Source organism: Lissotriton vulgaris, chromosome 9 (assembly GCF_964263255.1).
Source record: "Lissotriton vulgaris chromosome 9, aLisVul1.2, whole genome shotgun sequence".
In the NCBI taxonomy this organism is placed as follows: domain Eukaryota; kingdom Metazoa; phylum Chordata; class Amphibia; order Caudata; family Salamandridae; genus Lissotriton; species Lissotriton vulgaris.
Window position 1 is genome coordinate 437,767,705 of NC_141697.1, and position 13,697 is coordinate 437,781,401.

The 13,697-nt window shown below is 47.0% G+C and overlaps 1 protein-coding gene across 1 annotated transcript in view; it reads left to right on the forward strand.

The window, feature by feature from the left end:
• Positions 1-13,697, forward strand: part of TDRD9 (tudor domain containing 9) — a 2,495,642-nt gene that overhangs the window by 2,181,725 nt on the left and 300,220 nt on the right. The window contains exon 31 of the mRNA XM_086937885.1: positions 5,068-5,177. Coding sequence (XP_086794011.1) covers positions 5,068-5,177 — 110 coding nt within the window. The remainder of the gene's footprint in view (positions 1-5,067; positions 5,178-13,697) is intronic.

Genomic DNA, 13,697 nt, shown 5'->3' on the forward strand with positions numbered 1-13,697 from the left:
AGTGTGTGCACTCTCACGCGAGATGCGGGACAAAGTCTATGGTAGCTAGAAATTGCAAAAGTTAGTGTTCTCGGGCGAACCCGACCTGGTAGGGAGAAAACGAAAGTAGATTCTGACCCTTGGATAGTGAGGCTATGCTGGGGCACCGAAATGCCGAAGTTACCTAGCCCAGGGGCTGCAGCTGCATAGGACTCAAAAGACGTCGGGAATCCTCGTTGACGGACCAGGAGCCTGGAAGAAAGAAGTTGCTGGCAGGCGACCAGTGAAGAAAGTTCGGTGGATCCAAGCCTGGATCGATGGAAGATGACACCTGAAAGCAGAGGGGACCAAGTTCGAGACTACTAGCCAGTAGTCAGTGGGCACCAGGAGGGCACCGGATGGTAGCCACCTCGACAAGGCGTGTGGGTGACGCTGGGCTCGGAGATCTCACGGACCAGGAGGCGTTGTCGGCGACCAGGAAGGAGGATCGAGCTGTCCCACGAAGATAGAAGCTGTCGGCGTCGCTGGACCCAGGATTGGGCAACAAAGCCTTGGCAAATTCAAGCCCACGCGGTGGACCTAAAATGGCGTCTGGAGTGGACCAGGAGGGTCCGGGGTGCTTCTCTTCAAGAAGGAAGCAAGGGCCAGTCTGGAGAACCAGACCAGCAGCAGTGATGTCGTCGGGCGTCGTGCAGAAGGCCACCAGCCAGCCGGCTAGTAGCCAAACAACGCGGTGCACAGCAAACAGCAGAAGGGCCCCACGCAGATCGTGGAGATGCAGGGAGGCTGATCTTGGGTGCTGGAGCTGTGCAGGGTCGGGGCTTCTCGGACCACAAAGCACTCACCCGTGGAGGACACGGTGGGCTTGCAGTAAAGATGTCGTGCAGTCTTGGCGATTGTCGGTCCCTCGAGGTCTCGTCGCACTCACGGTTCTCAGCTTGGCTGTAGAGGTGAGTAGAGGTCAGAGGTGCCAGGGAAGCCGGGTCTCGTCGAGCTGGGTCGTCGGATTCGTGATGAAGGACTTGCAGCAGGCCGCAGTGTTCTTTAGGATGGTGCCTGCGGATGCAGGGTGACTACTTCTTAGCCACAAGGGAGAATCTTGATTAAGAAATCGTGAAGTCCTTTCGCAGAAAGTCGTGTCTTGATTCCAAAGATGATCTAATTTGAACAGGGGGCCCGCTCCCATCTTTATACTAAAAAAGGGGCTGACCCGGTGACTAGGTCCTGCCTATGGGTGGGACTAGGAGGGGGGTGGTTACACCCCTCTGCCATGCCGGACTTTCCCCAGGCCAGGGGCTGGTGTGCCCCTGGAACTGGTTCTGACCGGCCTATGCGTAGTGAGCACCGGGGTGCCACTCAGCAGTCACCTTCCTGAAAAGCCCTGCCTACCCAGGATACACAAAACCATGTCTGGGACGGTGCTAGCACCGCCCCGGACAGGAAACCCTTTGTCCAGGCCTCCCTCGCTGGAAGGACTCCCAGCAGCAGGAGGTCAGACTCGTGTCTGTGGTGGCAGCATCCATTTTGTGGAGCTGAGGCTTTAGTTAACTTTAACCGGGGTTCACAGTTACATACATGTCGTATCCCTCTAGAAGGGTGGAATGCTAACCCCGTTGCCAGGATTGGCGAGGGGTTAGTATTCCAATTCGTATGACACCTTACTCGACATGTTTTGATAAAGCAATACCAAAGTTAGCATTTAACTGCGAGGATTATAATGCACTTAAGAGTATATGGTATGCGATATCATGGAACAGCTATTAGGACTTGGTTCCGCAAGCTGCAGACAGGCTCAGCTCATGCCAGAGCACCATCTCACACGATTCCAAGCACTCTGCCTTCAGGATTGTCAAGGCCTGCCATAGGAGTGACTGATAGGAATCTGTGTGTCCATTTTAGGGTTAGGTATAGGTATACTACACCTACAGCAAAGGGTGATTACACGACTTTGCCCCAGCTGTCATGCAGCCAGTTGTGTCAAATTTAGGAGGCCAGCCAGGGGTGGCATAATACATGCTGCAGCCCCTGGCAGCCCTGGGTACACCTATGCCCTGAGTTACAGGGTCTGATAAGGTGGCCCAGTACCAATTGGAAATGTACCTAGGGTACATGGAATCCATTTTAAAGAGAGAGCAGTAGGCCTGGGGTCCTGATTGGCAGGATCCCAGGTCGACTATGTCAAAAACCAGCTAAAACACAGGGCAAAAAGTTGGGGGCAACCATAGTCAGGATGTACCTTCCTACATTCGCCACAAAGGAGAACGCAAAATGCCGAAGCTTCGCCGCCAGGTTCCCACACCCGCAATCACAGGGCAATGCGATGTGGATGAACTGGTCAGGCAGATTTGCATACGCTTTTCCCCCAGCACCTCTGATACCGCTGGTGGCACGCAAGCTCAGGCAGCACTCGATGACTCTCATCCTGGTTGCTCCAATGTGGGCTCGTCAACCATGGTACACCACATTTCTGGAACTGTCCGTGGTACCGCATCAAAGGCTTCACCTCACTCCCAGCCTTCTGACGCAGAGCCATGGCGACATTCAGCACCCAGATCCGCAACAGCTCAACCTGGCGATCTGGCTCCTGAAGTCCTAGAGTTTGGCTACCTCAATCTTCCCCCCGATTGCATGGACATCATTCGGGAGGCTAGAAAGCCCACTACTAGAGCGTGTTATGCGGCTAAATGGAAGAGGTTTGTCATTTACTGTGTTAACCACCATATTGACCCGCTGGATGCTTCCATTCAAAACATCATTTGTTACTTGTTCCACCTGTATCAATGCAATTTGGCGTACTCTTCCATCCGCATTCACCTGTCTGCTATAGCAGCATACCTCCAGAATAGGCAACACCTGTCCCTTTTTAAGGTCCCTGCTGTCAAGGCTTTTCTGGAAGGACTCAAAAGAGTCATTCCACCAAGGACCCCACCAGCTCCAGAATGGAACCTCAATGTGGTTCTTACAAGGCTGATGGGTCCTCCCTTTGAGCCACTGCACTCTTGTGAGCTTCAGTTTCTGACTTGGAAGGTTGCTTTCTTAGTAGCAATTACATCGCTATGGAGGGTTAGCGAGTTGCAGGCGCTCACCATCCAAGAACCTTTCTTCCAAGTCCATGCTAACAGGGTTGTGCTCCGCACTAACCCTAAATTCTTACCCAAGGTTGTATCTCAATTCCATATGAACCAGACAATTGAGTTGCCGGTGTTTTTCCAAAACCCAGAGACGCTGGCGGAGCGAATGCTCCACACCCTTGACGTTAAAAGAGCCTTGATGTACTACGTGGACAGGACAAAAGATTTTCGCAAAACCAAGCAGCTTTTCGTTGCTTTTGCCTCACACCACAAGGGAAACGCTATCTCCAAAGCTGGGATCGCTAGGTGGATCGTGAAATGCATTCAAATCTGTTACGCTAAAGCTAAACGCACTCTCACTATCCCACCAAGAGCCCACTCCACCAGGAAGTTGGGGGCCTCTATGGCTTTCCTAGGTAACATTCCCTTAGAAGATATTTGTAGGGCAGCCACATGGTCTACCACACATACTTTCACTAAACATTACTGTGTAGACGTGCACTCCAAACAGCAGGCAGCTGTTGGTCAGGCTGTTCTCAAAACGCTTTTTCAGACTGCTGCAGCTGGCACGGGCGGCCGCCGCTAATGGAGGGAATGCTATGTATTCTATGCACAGATATGAATTCAGCAGCCCACATGCCTCGAACTGCAAATGCTACTTACCAGTATGCATCTGTTCTTGGCATGTAGGGCTGCTGACATTCATATCGCCCACCCTCCTCCCCGGCGCCTGTAGCAGCTGCAGCCTTCATATATGTATATGCTCACAGCATGGTCATCACTCACATACTTCACTCCATCTCTGCCAATGGCTAAAAACAATCTGGGGATGGAGGCGATGCCCATGCGCACTGTAGTCCAGGGGAGGAGCCACCTATCTCGTGATACTTCGAAGACTCTTCCAGGACAACAATGTGCAATCATCCGGACCCAACACTAGGCGGCGATCTATGCACAGATATGAATGTCAGCAGCCCTACATGCCAAGAACAGATGCATACTGGTAAGTAGCATTTGCACTTTAACTGTGAATGCTTCAGTCTTCATGACCACCGTTGACGAAGACAGTTAGACTATGCAAGATCCAGCCCAAACTTTCTGACTTTCTTGCATGCCAGGCATCGCCTTGTGTGTTAGTCTACACTTGAAGTGGCAACCGCAGATATTGTAAGATGCTGTGTTCATTTCTTCACCTGGGAGAGCTTGTTACATTTAATTTTCTTTGAGTATAGATAAACAAAGTTTTACTGAGCTATTGAGACTTTAATGCACAATTCATCAAAGCTATAGCATTGTCTGAATATTATAAGTGTGTTATTTAATTCTAATTTTAGCTTTGTTCTATCACACACACACCAGACTTCAAAAGTAAGACTTGAAACATTTTTTTCTTTTTTTATTCTCCTGAGACTCCAAGCCTACAAAAGCGGTACTTGCAATTCACTGAACTCACAGTAGTTCTTGTTTCTCAGCTGCCAGGAACAACAGTTACTAGTTTGTCCCCGAGTTTTCACAGCCCCCCAAAGAACTGACTTGATACAAACCAAATTTCAAAAGGTGGGAAATTAGGGAAGGCAAGAAGTTGAAATAAGCAAAGCTGCTACCAGTACAATCTGTTGTGTTATTTATAATTTGTATCCTTATCTATTATCAACCTTGAGCATAAACATTTGTGAAAGACAGTGAATTTGACCCTGTTTTCTGATTAAGTGTGCACTGGTTCGATAAAGTGTATTGTAGATTAAAGGGAAATTCCTTGCCAGTGTTTGGGTGAGGTTTTTGGCCTTACGTGTGAATTGCTGGTAGTTTCTAGTTCTGCCACAAGCTGTCAGAAGTTTTCAATGATTGTTGGATAAGTATGTTCCCTTGAAGAGTACTATTTTTGAACGATGAATGCAAGACTACTTTCGGTTTTACTCATGAAAAGTGTTTGTAATAAAACGCAAGTAAATTTAGACTCCGTCCCTCATAGTAGAGTTGATGTCTCTGAAGTTAATTTACTGTATTTTTTTTCTAGATGTGTGTGGATAGAAAAAGAGAGCATAAACTCAGTTCTTGTTAACGATGCTCCTGAAGACAATTTCCAGAGAATGCTGGTTTCTGCATCCTTGTCAGTAAATGCATCAGGTAAGTTACACACAATTTTTTTATTAGTATTCTGAGAAGTGTATCCTACTTTAAAATAAATATATTTTCATTTGTTTCTGATAGAGATTTCTAACTGCAGATTCCTCATCTTTTGAATTGATCTCTAGGTGTTGAACTGGATCTGAAAAATCTTCTGCAGTACCCCTGTGCACCATCTGGTGGTGCAGGCTGCTCCTCTTAATGTCGTTCCATACCTGACGTTTGCGAGCCTAGTCACCACCATGCACGCACCACTATGCCCGCAGAAAACAGTTCCTGTTGTTCTGCATCAAGTGGCTGCTGGGACTTACGACCTTCAGACCCTTGCTGGTCAGGCAAGCTGGGTGGCATATGCGAGCTCTGCAGTGAGATCTAAAGTTAAAGTGGGCTCAAAACCATGGGATTTTTCCGATCTGGTCCACCTTGTTTGGAGGAGACTTCCACAAATCTGCAGTGTTGGCTGTGGGGCCAAGATTGGGTCATCAGCAGATCCCTTTTCTTACCCCCACCCAGAGCTCACAGTGATGACCAATGCATCGTTTCGGGGTTGGGAGAGGTGGAGATGAGAGGCGTTTCATCTCTGGCGTAGGTCCTTCTCCTTATTAACATTGTGGAGCTTCGGGCAATCAACTCTGCCTTGAAAGCCTTCCTTCCAGCCATCAAAGGGAAGCTGGTGCAGGTGCTCATGGACTACACCGCCGCCATGTGGTACTCCAACAAAGGAGGGGTGGGGTTGTAGACCCTGTGCTAGGAGGCTTTCGTTCTCTAGACAGGGCAAAAATGCCAAGGACTTTTTCTGATGATGCACCACCTGGCAGACAAACTAGGTTATTGATGCCTTGAGGCCCATGAAGGTCACTACCATCTAGGGGAGGGGCATAGTCTTTTCCGAAAATGAGGAGAACCCAGGATTGATCATTTTGCCACTGCTGAGAATGTGCAATTTTGCGTGTTGGAGCTTAAAATGGGTCTCTCTGAGACACATTCTTTGAGTGAAAATCTGAACTCTCTTATACCTTTCTGCAGATACCTCTACTGCCCGAGTTCTAAAGAAGATAAAGACAAACCTTGCCCAAGTCATCCTAGTGACGGATTGGGCATGAAGAGTATGGTACCTTGAACTCCTAGACAACAGCATGGTTGCCAAACCAGCCCTCAAATTTTTCAAATCACCAGTTGTGATACGTTTCCTCAAGGGGTTACAATATATGTTCCCTCTTCTCCATAATGGGATTTAAATGTTGCCCCCACATTCCACGTGTGTGCACCCTTTGAGTTGATATACAGCTGTACAATCAGGCTGCTTACCCTCTAGATAGTCTTCCTTGTCACTATAATATCGGTGAGATGGATGAGCCATGTACAGACCCTGTCTGTCAACCTACCCTATGCCACTTTCTAACCAGACTAGCTGATTCTGTGGACTCATGCCGCCTTCCTTTCCAAAGGTTGCGACTCCCTTTCATGTCGAGAAGAACATCACTCTTTTGGCGGTCTTAGCTCTGCCCCACCCTTCCAAGGAGGAGAGACTCCACCCTCAGTATCAGAAAGGCTTTCAGCTTCTACATTGATTGTACCAGAGAACAATGGGTGGATGATACGCGGATTCGCTGGGCAGAGATATGCAAGGCGTGCAGAAGAGGACCAATATTTTGCTGCATTAAGATCTTATGCACATCGTCAGAAAAACAGCCTCATGAAGCATTGTAGGCTCTTCCTACCAGAGTCCAGGCTGCCACCACTGCAATGGCACATGAGATGCCTTTCCTGGACATTTGACAGGTGGCTACATGGGTGTCACTTCACATGCTCACAAAGTATTACTGTCTGGAAAACCAGGTCTGTCTGAATGTACATTTTACCCATTCACTCCTGCAGTACTTTTTGTTTTGAGCCAGTTCAGAGACATTCTGCCGGGTAGGTGCTGTTTAAGTATCTATTCAAAAGTCTCTATCAGAAAAACAGGTTACTTAACTACTGTAGTGCTCTTTCTGGTATAGGCTTTATCTAACTGTAGGTTTTGTAATGGCCTTCCCATCCTTCCCGATCTGTGAACTAGATTTTTTCCACCTAATTGGGTCCCAAATTAGGTTTCTGCACACTGGTCTCAACTAGTCTTGGATTTGGCTCTGCTGGCGTATCATAAGTTTGTTGTGTTCTATCTAGGACCCCGATCAATATTGTGACCTTATGCCCCTATACGGCTATAATCAATACATATCCCTATGATGGCATAAACGATCAGAGCCATATTTCAGTAACTCGTCTCTGCAGCTCATTACAGTACATGACTCCGCAGAAGCCACTTCCTTAGATTCCTAGATAACACACCGAGTTCTTTCAACAAATTAAACCCCCAGCAACCTTGGAAAGCCCCACTTGCTTTGTTTTGATTAGTAATAGAACTCTTGCAAGCACTGTAAGAACGACCAGTTCTTAGTGACATCTTTATTGACGTCTTATGTCCAAAAACTTACGTCAAACTCTGCACCTTTAGGGTATAAATAATACCAACGTTGCCTTAAGCACACACGATGGTGGTGGTGAATACAGGAGCAGAATAGCTGTCCCTTGCAGAGCCCAGCAGATGCGAGAAGCCCATGGACGCTGCCCCTCCTCCTCCTTGATGCGCTGAGAAAGACGCTGTCTTTTCTCCTGCCGAGAAAATCCAGCTCCGGCGTTTCTAGCCTACCCTTGCGGGTGACTGGAATATCGAGTCCTGAGAAGAGATACCAGACCTCCAACATTCTATTGCAGAGGTACAGTGTTGACTAAACCCTTAGAGAGAATTCTTGAAGCAAACCCTTGGCAAAACCAACTTTAACTTAAACTGCTACTCACTTACTCCCTCCCAGGTATTAGGCTTAATTCAGGTACACCGGGGTAGGCGTAGTTAGAAGCACCAGTTGAGGACGTTAGCCAAATGTATATATGAATGTATATATTTTATTCATTTTAACTATTGTATGGCTAAGAAACCATATCAATGCTTTTACAGTATTATTTCGTAATACTCCTTTTACTGTACGCACTTTTTATAATAACAAGTCTTGCAATTGTGGCAATTCATTTCTCTTGCATGAGAAGGAAGACTGTTCAATAAATAAAGCCTTTTATTGAAAACGCCTGTCTCTCTATTCTCTGCATCCTGGTGAAAGTAATTCTGCACAACTGACTGAGTGAAATAGCTGTCTATTGTTTCACACGACTCTAGAGATTGACTCTTGTTCTGGGGAGCAAAGTTGCCATGTTAATGCGGTTGTTGGAAAACTGAATCCCTTCTTGTCTGAGCCAGGGAAGCTGATCACTTCCTTTTCAGTCAAGAAAGTTTCCAGTGACCTCTGAGCTAGCTGGTACAAACCCAATTAAGTCTAACGTAGTCAGTAGAGACCTAGAAGACCGCACTCCTACGTCTACACTGCTGTTTGTTATTCCAATGCGCAGGGCCTATAGGGAAAATAGGAACTACACTACATGTTGAATGATGTCAATGCGTATGAGCGGTGCTTGAATAGGACCGTGCACCTCACATCTGGTCTGTAATGACCTTGATGTGAAGTTGTAGGTGTCACCTGCTGGCACGCATGGATAGAGCAATAGATTTTCCAGATCCAGTCAGACTCCTGGAGAAATATTCAAAAGGTGAGGTATTTGCAGTTAGCTAGAGTCTCTAAAAGAAAAAGCGTTACTGAAGGTAAGTAACTTATAGTTTAGGATATTAGCGTTTGGCTCTTCTCATATAATGTCAATCCACTACAAACCACCTTTGCCCTTACTGGCATAGGAGGTATTTCCCTCATCTAGTACGTACCTCACACTTGTGTTATGGTATTTTTTAGGTCCAGCAAGTACATCAATCTGAATGAGACCACTGGTAATTAGGGCCATAATGTTAGTATCTAGAGAGATGACCAAATCAAGATTTCCTATATTAAGCCATTAGGTTTTTTTTAATTAACATAATAACAATGGTAAGGCAAGTGTATTTAGCACTTTGAACTGGTTTGAATTGGATGTTTCAAGTCTGTGTTTAGTTGGTTATTATAAAACGTTATGGAACAATGAACTGCTTAATTACATTTTATGTATTGGCATATTTTTATAAACAGTTTTATAGCTGTATTTATATTTGATTGCATTTGCCTGTCACACCGTCACAAACACAGTGTAGCTCTGTATCTAAACGTTTTCATATCCAGATACACCCAGAAAAAATCAAGTCTGGCAATACAGCCACACTTCCTAAAAATTAGTACTAGAAAATAGTTTGGTTAAGTGTAAAAACAATACTTCAAAAGTGGGCAGCTACAAAGTACCCTAGTTTGCACAGTGTCATATTGGGATCCTGCAAGGATACGTTCTGATCCTTAAAAAAGAGAAAAGAACACTGAGTTCCACATTGGTCTGAAGCATTTTAGTGATTGGATTGAAAATATTCTCTTAAAAGGAGGCATGCATATATTCTTTGATAGACTTAGCATCTTTTGGCATGTTTCCCCTTTTGCTTTCTGACCTCCCAGTTAACTCAGACCTGCCACTGCAAAGTCTGTGCCCAGTTTGTAACTGGCATGTCGACCTGGCAAGTTCACTCACTTTCCAAGTCCTAATCTTCCCTTTTCTTACATATGTCACCCCTAAGGGCCCAAGATACCTTTGTGGGCAGGGTGCTGTGTATGTTAAATGTAGGACATATACTGGTGTGTGTGACATGTTCTGGTGGTGAATTACAATGCATTTTGTTTTTCACTATGGAAAAGCTATCTGTCCTATTGGGTAGAATGGGAGTTTATTTAGAACATTTTATCAATATAATTTTCAAGTGGGACAAGGTAGGAAAGGAACGTTTAGTATGCCTGAACTCAGAATATAAAAATGCATCTCTTAGTGAAGATGATTTTTATGTTGTGTATTTGAAATACCACTTTTAAAAAGTGGATATTGTCTTGCTTAGCCATCCTGTGTGCCTATACTGGTTTTGTGGCTTCACTCTCTGGTTTTGTAGTGACAGGGGCTGGGGATGTGCTTTCTCTTGAGACAGCCACGTGGGGGGTTGAGGTGTGTCTTGCCTTTCCTGGATGAGTCAGGGCTGGGCTGAATATACCTGGACTGCATTTAGAGTAGTGGGAGTAGATTTCCCAGCACCTGAATGGACCTGGTCTGCTGTAGAAAATGCTGTCTCCGCCTCCTGCTGGGGATGCTGGCCCAGAGAAGACCAAACTAGTTTGAACTAAGCACAGACACACTATGCCTGAAAGAAAAAATACATTTTGAGTATAAATATTGGGGCCCAGACCCCAGATTTGTGTAACTCTGTTTAAAGCAAGAAGACTACCAAGAAGAAGAGCTGGAAAAGCTGTGAGGAGGGACTACCACTTTGCTGTGTTGGCCTACAGTGGCTGCTTCTGTCTTGGGCAAAGAAAGGACTGAAATCAACTTTCTACAATTTCTTTTTGGGAGTTTCTCCTAGGGCTTGAGGTAGAACTTGCCCCCTGAGTCTAAGGAACACCAAAGGCTTCAAATTCATCTGTTACCAGCATTGGGGACTGTGTGTTTTGTGCTGCAACAGTAGAAGCAACCCGATGCCGTCAACGATGCCGCTGCCAACTCCTTGTCCTGATGGCACCGCAGCGGGCACTGCTGCACTCTACACCGCAACCCTGGTCTCACCCACGATGACACTCGATGCCACCACCGAGCCGCTACTTGCACAGCGGTTCAAGGGCACCGCTCGTAAGTTACACGACGCACCATCCTTATCCTGCACCGCAGCCTTGGCCTACCAATGCCGGCACTATCGACTCGAGTTCGTCAGCCGACAACAGGGCTTAAGCAACGACGGCGCCACTCTTTGCACCTTGACCTGCCTGCACTACGACGAACACTGTAGCCCTGGTCTCACCGACGACGCTGGACGACTGTCACCGAGCAGTTGCCTACGACACCCCGACGCCGGCGCTCCTGATTTCAACCGCGAGCAGTTTGATCTGCAACACGTGTGACTTCAAGGGCTCGATGAATTCTGCACCGACCTCTGGAATCGACGCCCGCAGACGCCACTCATCGAGAGGTCGCCAACTAAAAGGTACTGTTTCGCGGGTCTTCCTGACACTTTAGCTGGCCTGCGATGCCAGAACTGTTTGGATTTGTTGTTCGTGACGCAGTGATACCCCCAGACGAAGCTATTGACTTCAAGGAACTGTATTTTAAGTCCATTTGGATTATTGAAGATTTCGGAGAACTGAATGGTGGATGTGTATGGTTTTTGGTCTTTTTTGAATATATAAAAATATTGGATATTTTTCTAAACTGGTGTGGTGTCCTTTTGAGGCGTTTTCTATGTTTTAATTTTTGTTATGTGCAAATGCTTTACATACTGCCTCTGAGATAAGCCTGACTGCTTGTGCCAAGGTACCAAAGGGGGTATCCTGACTGGAAATAAGGGTCCCTACTTGCCAACTAGAGACCCCCATTTCTAACATTTTTATTTCCAGAGCTAGTTTCCTTTTGACATGTGGGTAAAGACATTCCCATCCATGCTTATGAGCAAGGAAACAAATCATGCTAGAGCAGTTACAGTGTGGATCCCCTCTTCTGATTTCAGACAGTGAAAAACATGTGGAATCTGCATCATTTAATCATTTTTTTATTTTTTCAGGATGTTGAAGAATTGATGCATGAATTGCTTTACAGCTCATTGAAATAAGTGACACATATTCCATATGATCTCTTAAAACAAGCTTGAAGAAATGAAACATTGAATCCCCAGGCATTTGAGAAGATGTATGCCTTTTCTCTGATTTCCAAAATGCAAATGGCTCTCACTTGAGGTTTCAAATTACTGGGATTATGTTGGCTCAAGGAATTGGTTCATTGATCACCCTCTTCTCTGTCAGGATACATCTTTGGGGTTGACATTATTCCCTGCTCCCCTGTCATGGAAGCAGGGTATGATAAGTCATCTTGACCAAAGTTGCTGTGAATTTTCAGTTTCCACTGGGTAAGGAAAGGCTGCAAACCTCTGCTCTAAGAAGGATATGACTGTACCATGTACTTTTTTTTTAATAATCGTAGATTTCCCTTTGAACTAATCAGTGGCCAGACCTCCTTTCTTCCCTTGGAAACAGACCTATGCAATATTTGTTTGGGACTTTTTGATTTCTTCTGTTAATGACACAAAACATCCTTACTAGGGCATTCAGCAAACTCAGATCGTTTTATGTAGTGGTACTGAAATGTTTTAATGAATATAAAGTATCTGAAAGAAACACGTAGTGATAGATTCCTTACCTTAGAATTACACCCCAGGCGTTAGACTGGATCCGGAAAGTTTTTCGTCCGCAGTACCACTGCCAGGCCGTAGGCATAGTCGTGCGGCTCCGAGTTCGTCGTTGGCGCCCTGATGACGTCATCAGAGCTACTTAGACACGCCCACGCGCTCAGACGTAAATTCTTTCTTTTTCCGCGCCAGCAAGCGCAGATCTGGGAAGAGCAAGTCCGCCCAGTCACTTTTTGACTGATTTTTTCGATGCCTTTTACCTCATTCTTTTGAGTTGATCAACTCCTGGTGTCGTAGGGATGCCCGGTTTCAAGAACTGTGGGGACTGTCATCGCATGATGTCGGGGACGGACCCCCACCGCGTGTCTCTACTGCCTGGGGCGCGACCACAACCCCAAGTCGTGCCCCGACTGCCGGGCCATGGCGCCGAAGACTTTGCGGGAGCAGTCCCGAAAGTTGCTTGAATCTCGGCCGTTGGCTCCGCGCCGCTCGAGGTCGCGGTCCCGTGGGAGGTCGAGGGACCTGTCGCGGAGTCGTAATCACCACTCCTCTGGATCTAACTCTTCGCACTCGGGGTCAGGTAAGTCGAAGCATTCCTAGAAGAAGCATCGTCACTCTTCGACTTCCCGTCGCACAACACGTCTGACGAAGCCTGCGACATCGCCCCCAGTCTACCCCCCCTTCCCGGGTGTGAGGGCGATGCCTGGCCAGGTTTCATGGCCTAACTCTTTGGGCCGTTTGCACCACCATTGCACCTATGGACTCTACGGGGGTCCTACCTCACCATCTCCGGCGGCTCCGGCCCCTGTGTCACCGCCGGCTCCGGCGCCGCTGGCCCCCCAAGGATCCGGGATCTGAAAGAGACACGTTAGTGATAGATTCCTTACCTTAGAATATCCCCAGGCGTCAAACTGGATCCGGAAAGTTTTGCGTAGCAGTACCCTTGCGCGTCGGTAGGCGTCGTCTGCAGCTCCGCGTCCGTCGTGGGCGCCTTGATGACGTTGTTGGAGTACTTAGACGCCGCCTCCGCGTGCTGACGTCAGTTCTTCTTTTTTCCGCGCCAGCCAGCGCAGATCTGGAAAGAGCAGTTCCCTAGTCACTTTTTGACTAAACTTTTGTGATCTTTTTGATCCATTTCGAAGTCTTTACGACTCCGACGGTGCCGTTAGGGATGCCCGGCTTCAAGCATTGCGACGAGTGCGACCGTACCATGTCGGTCACGGATCCCCACCGCTTGTGCCTGA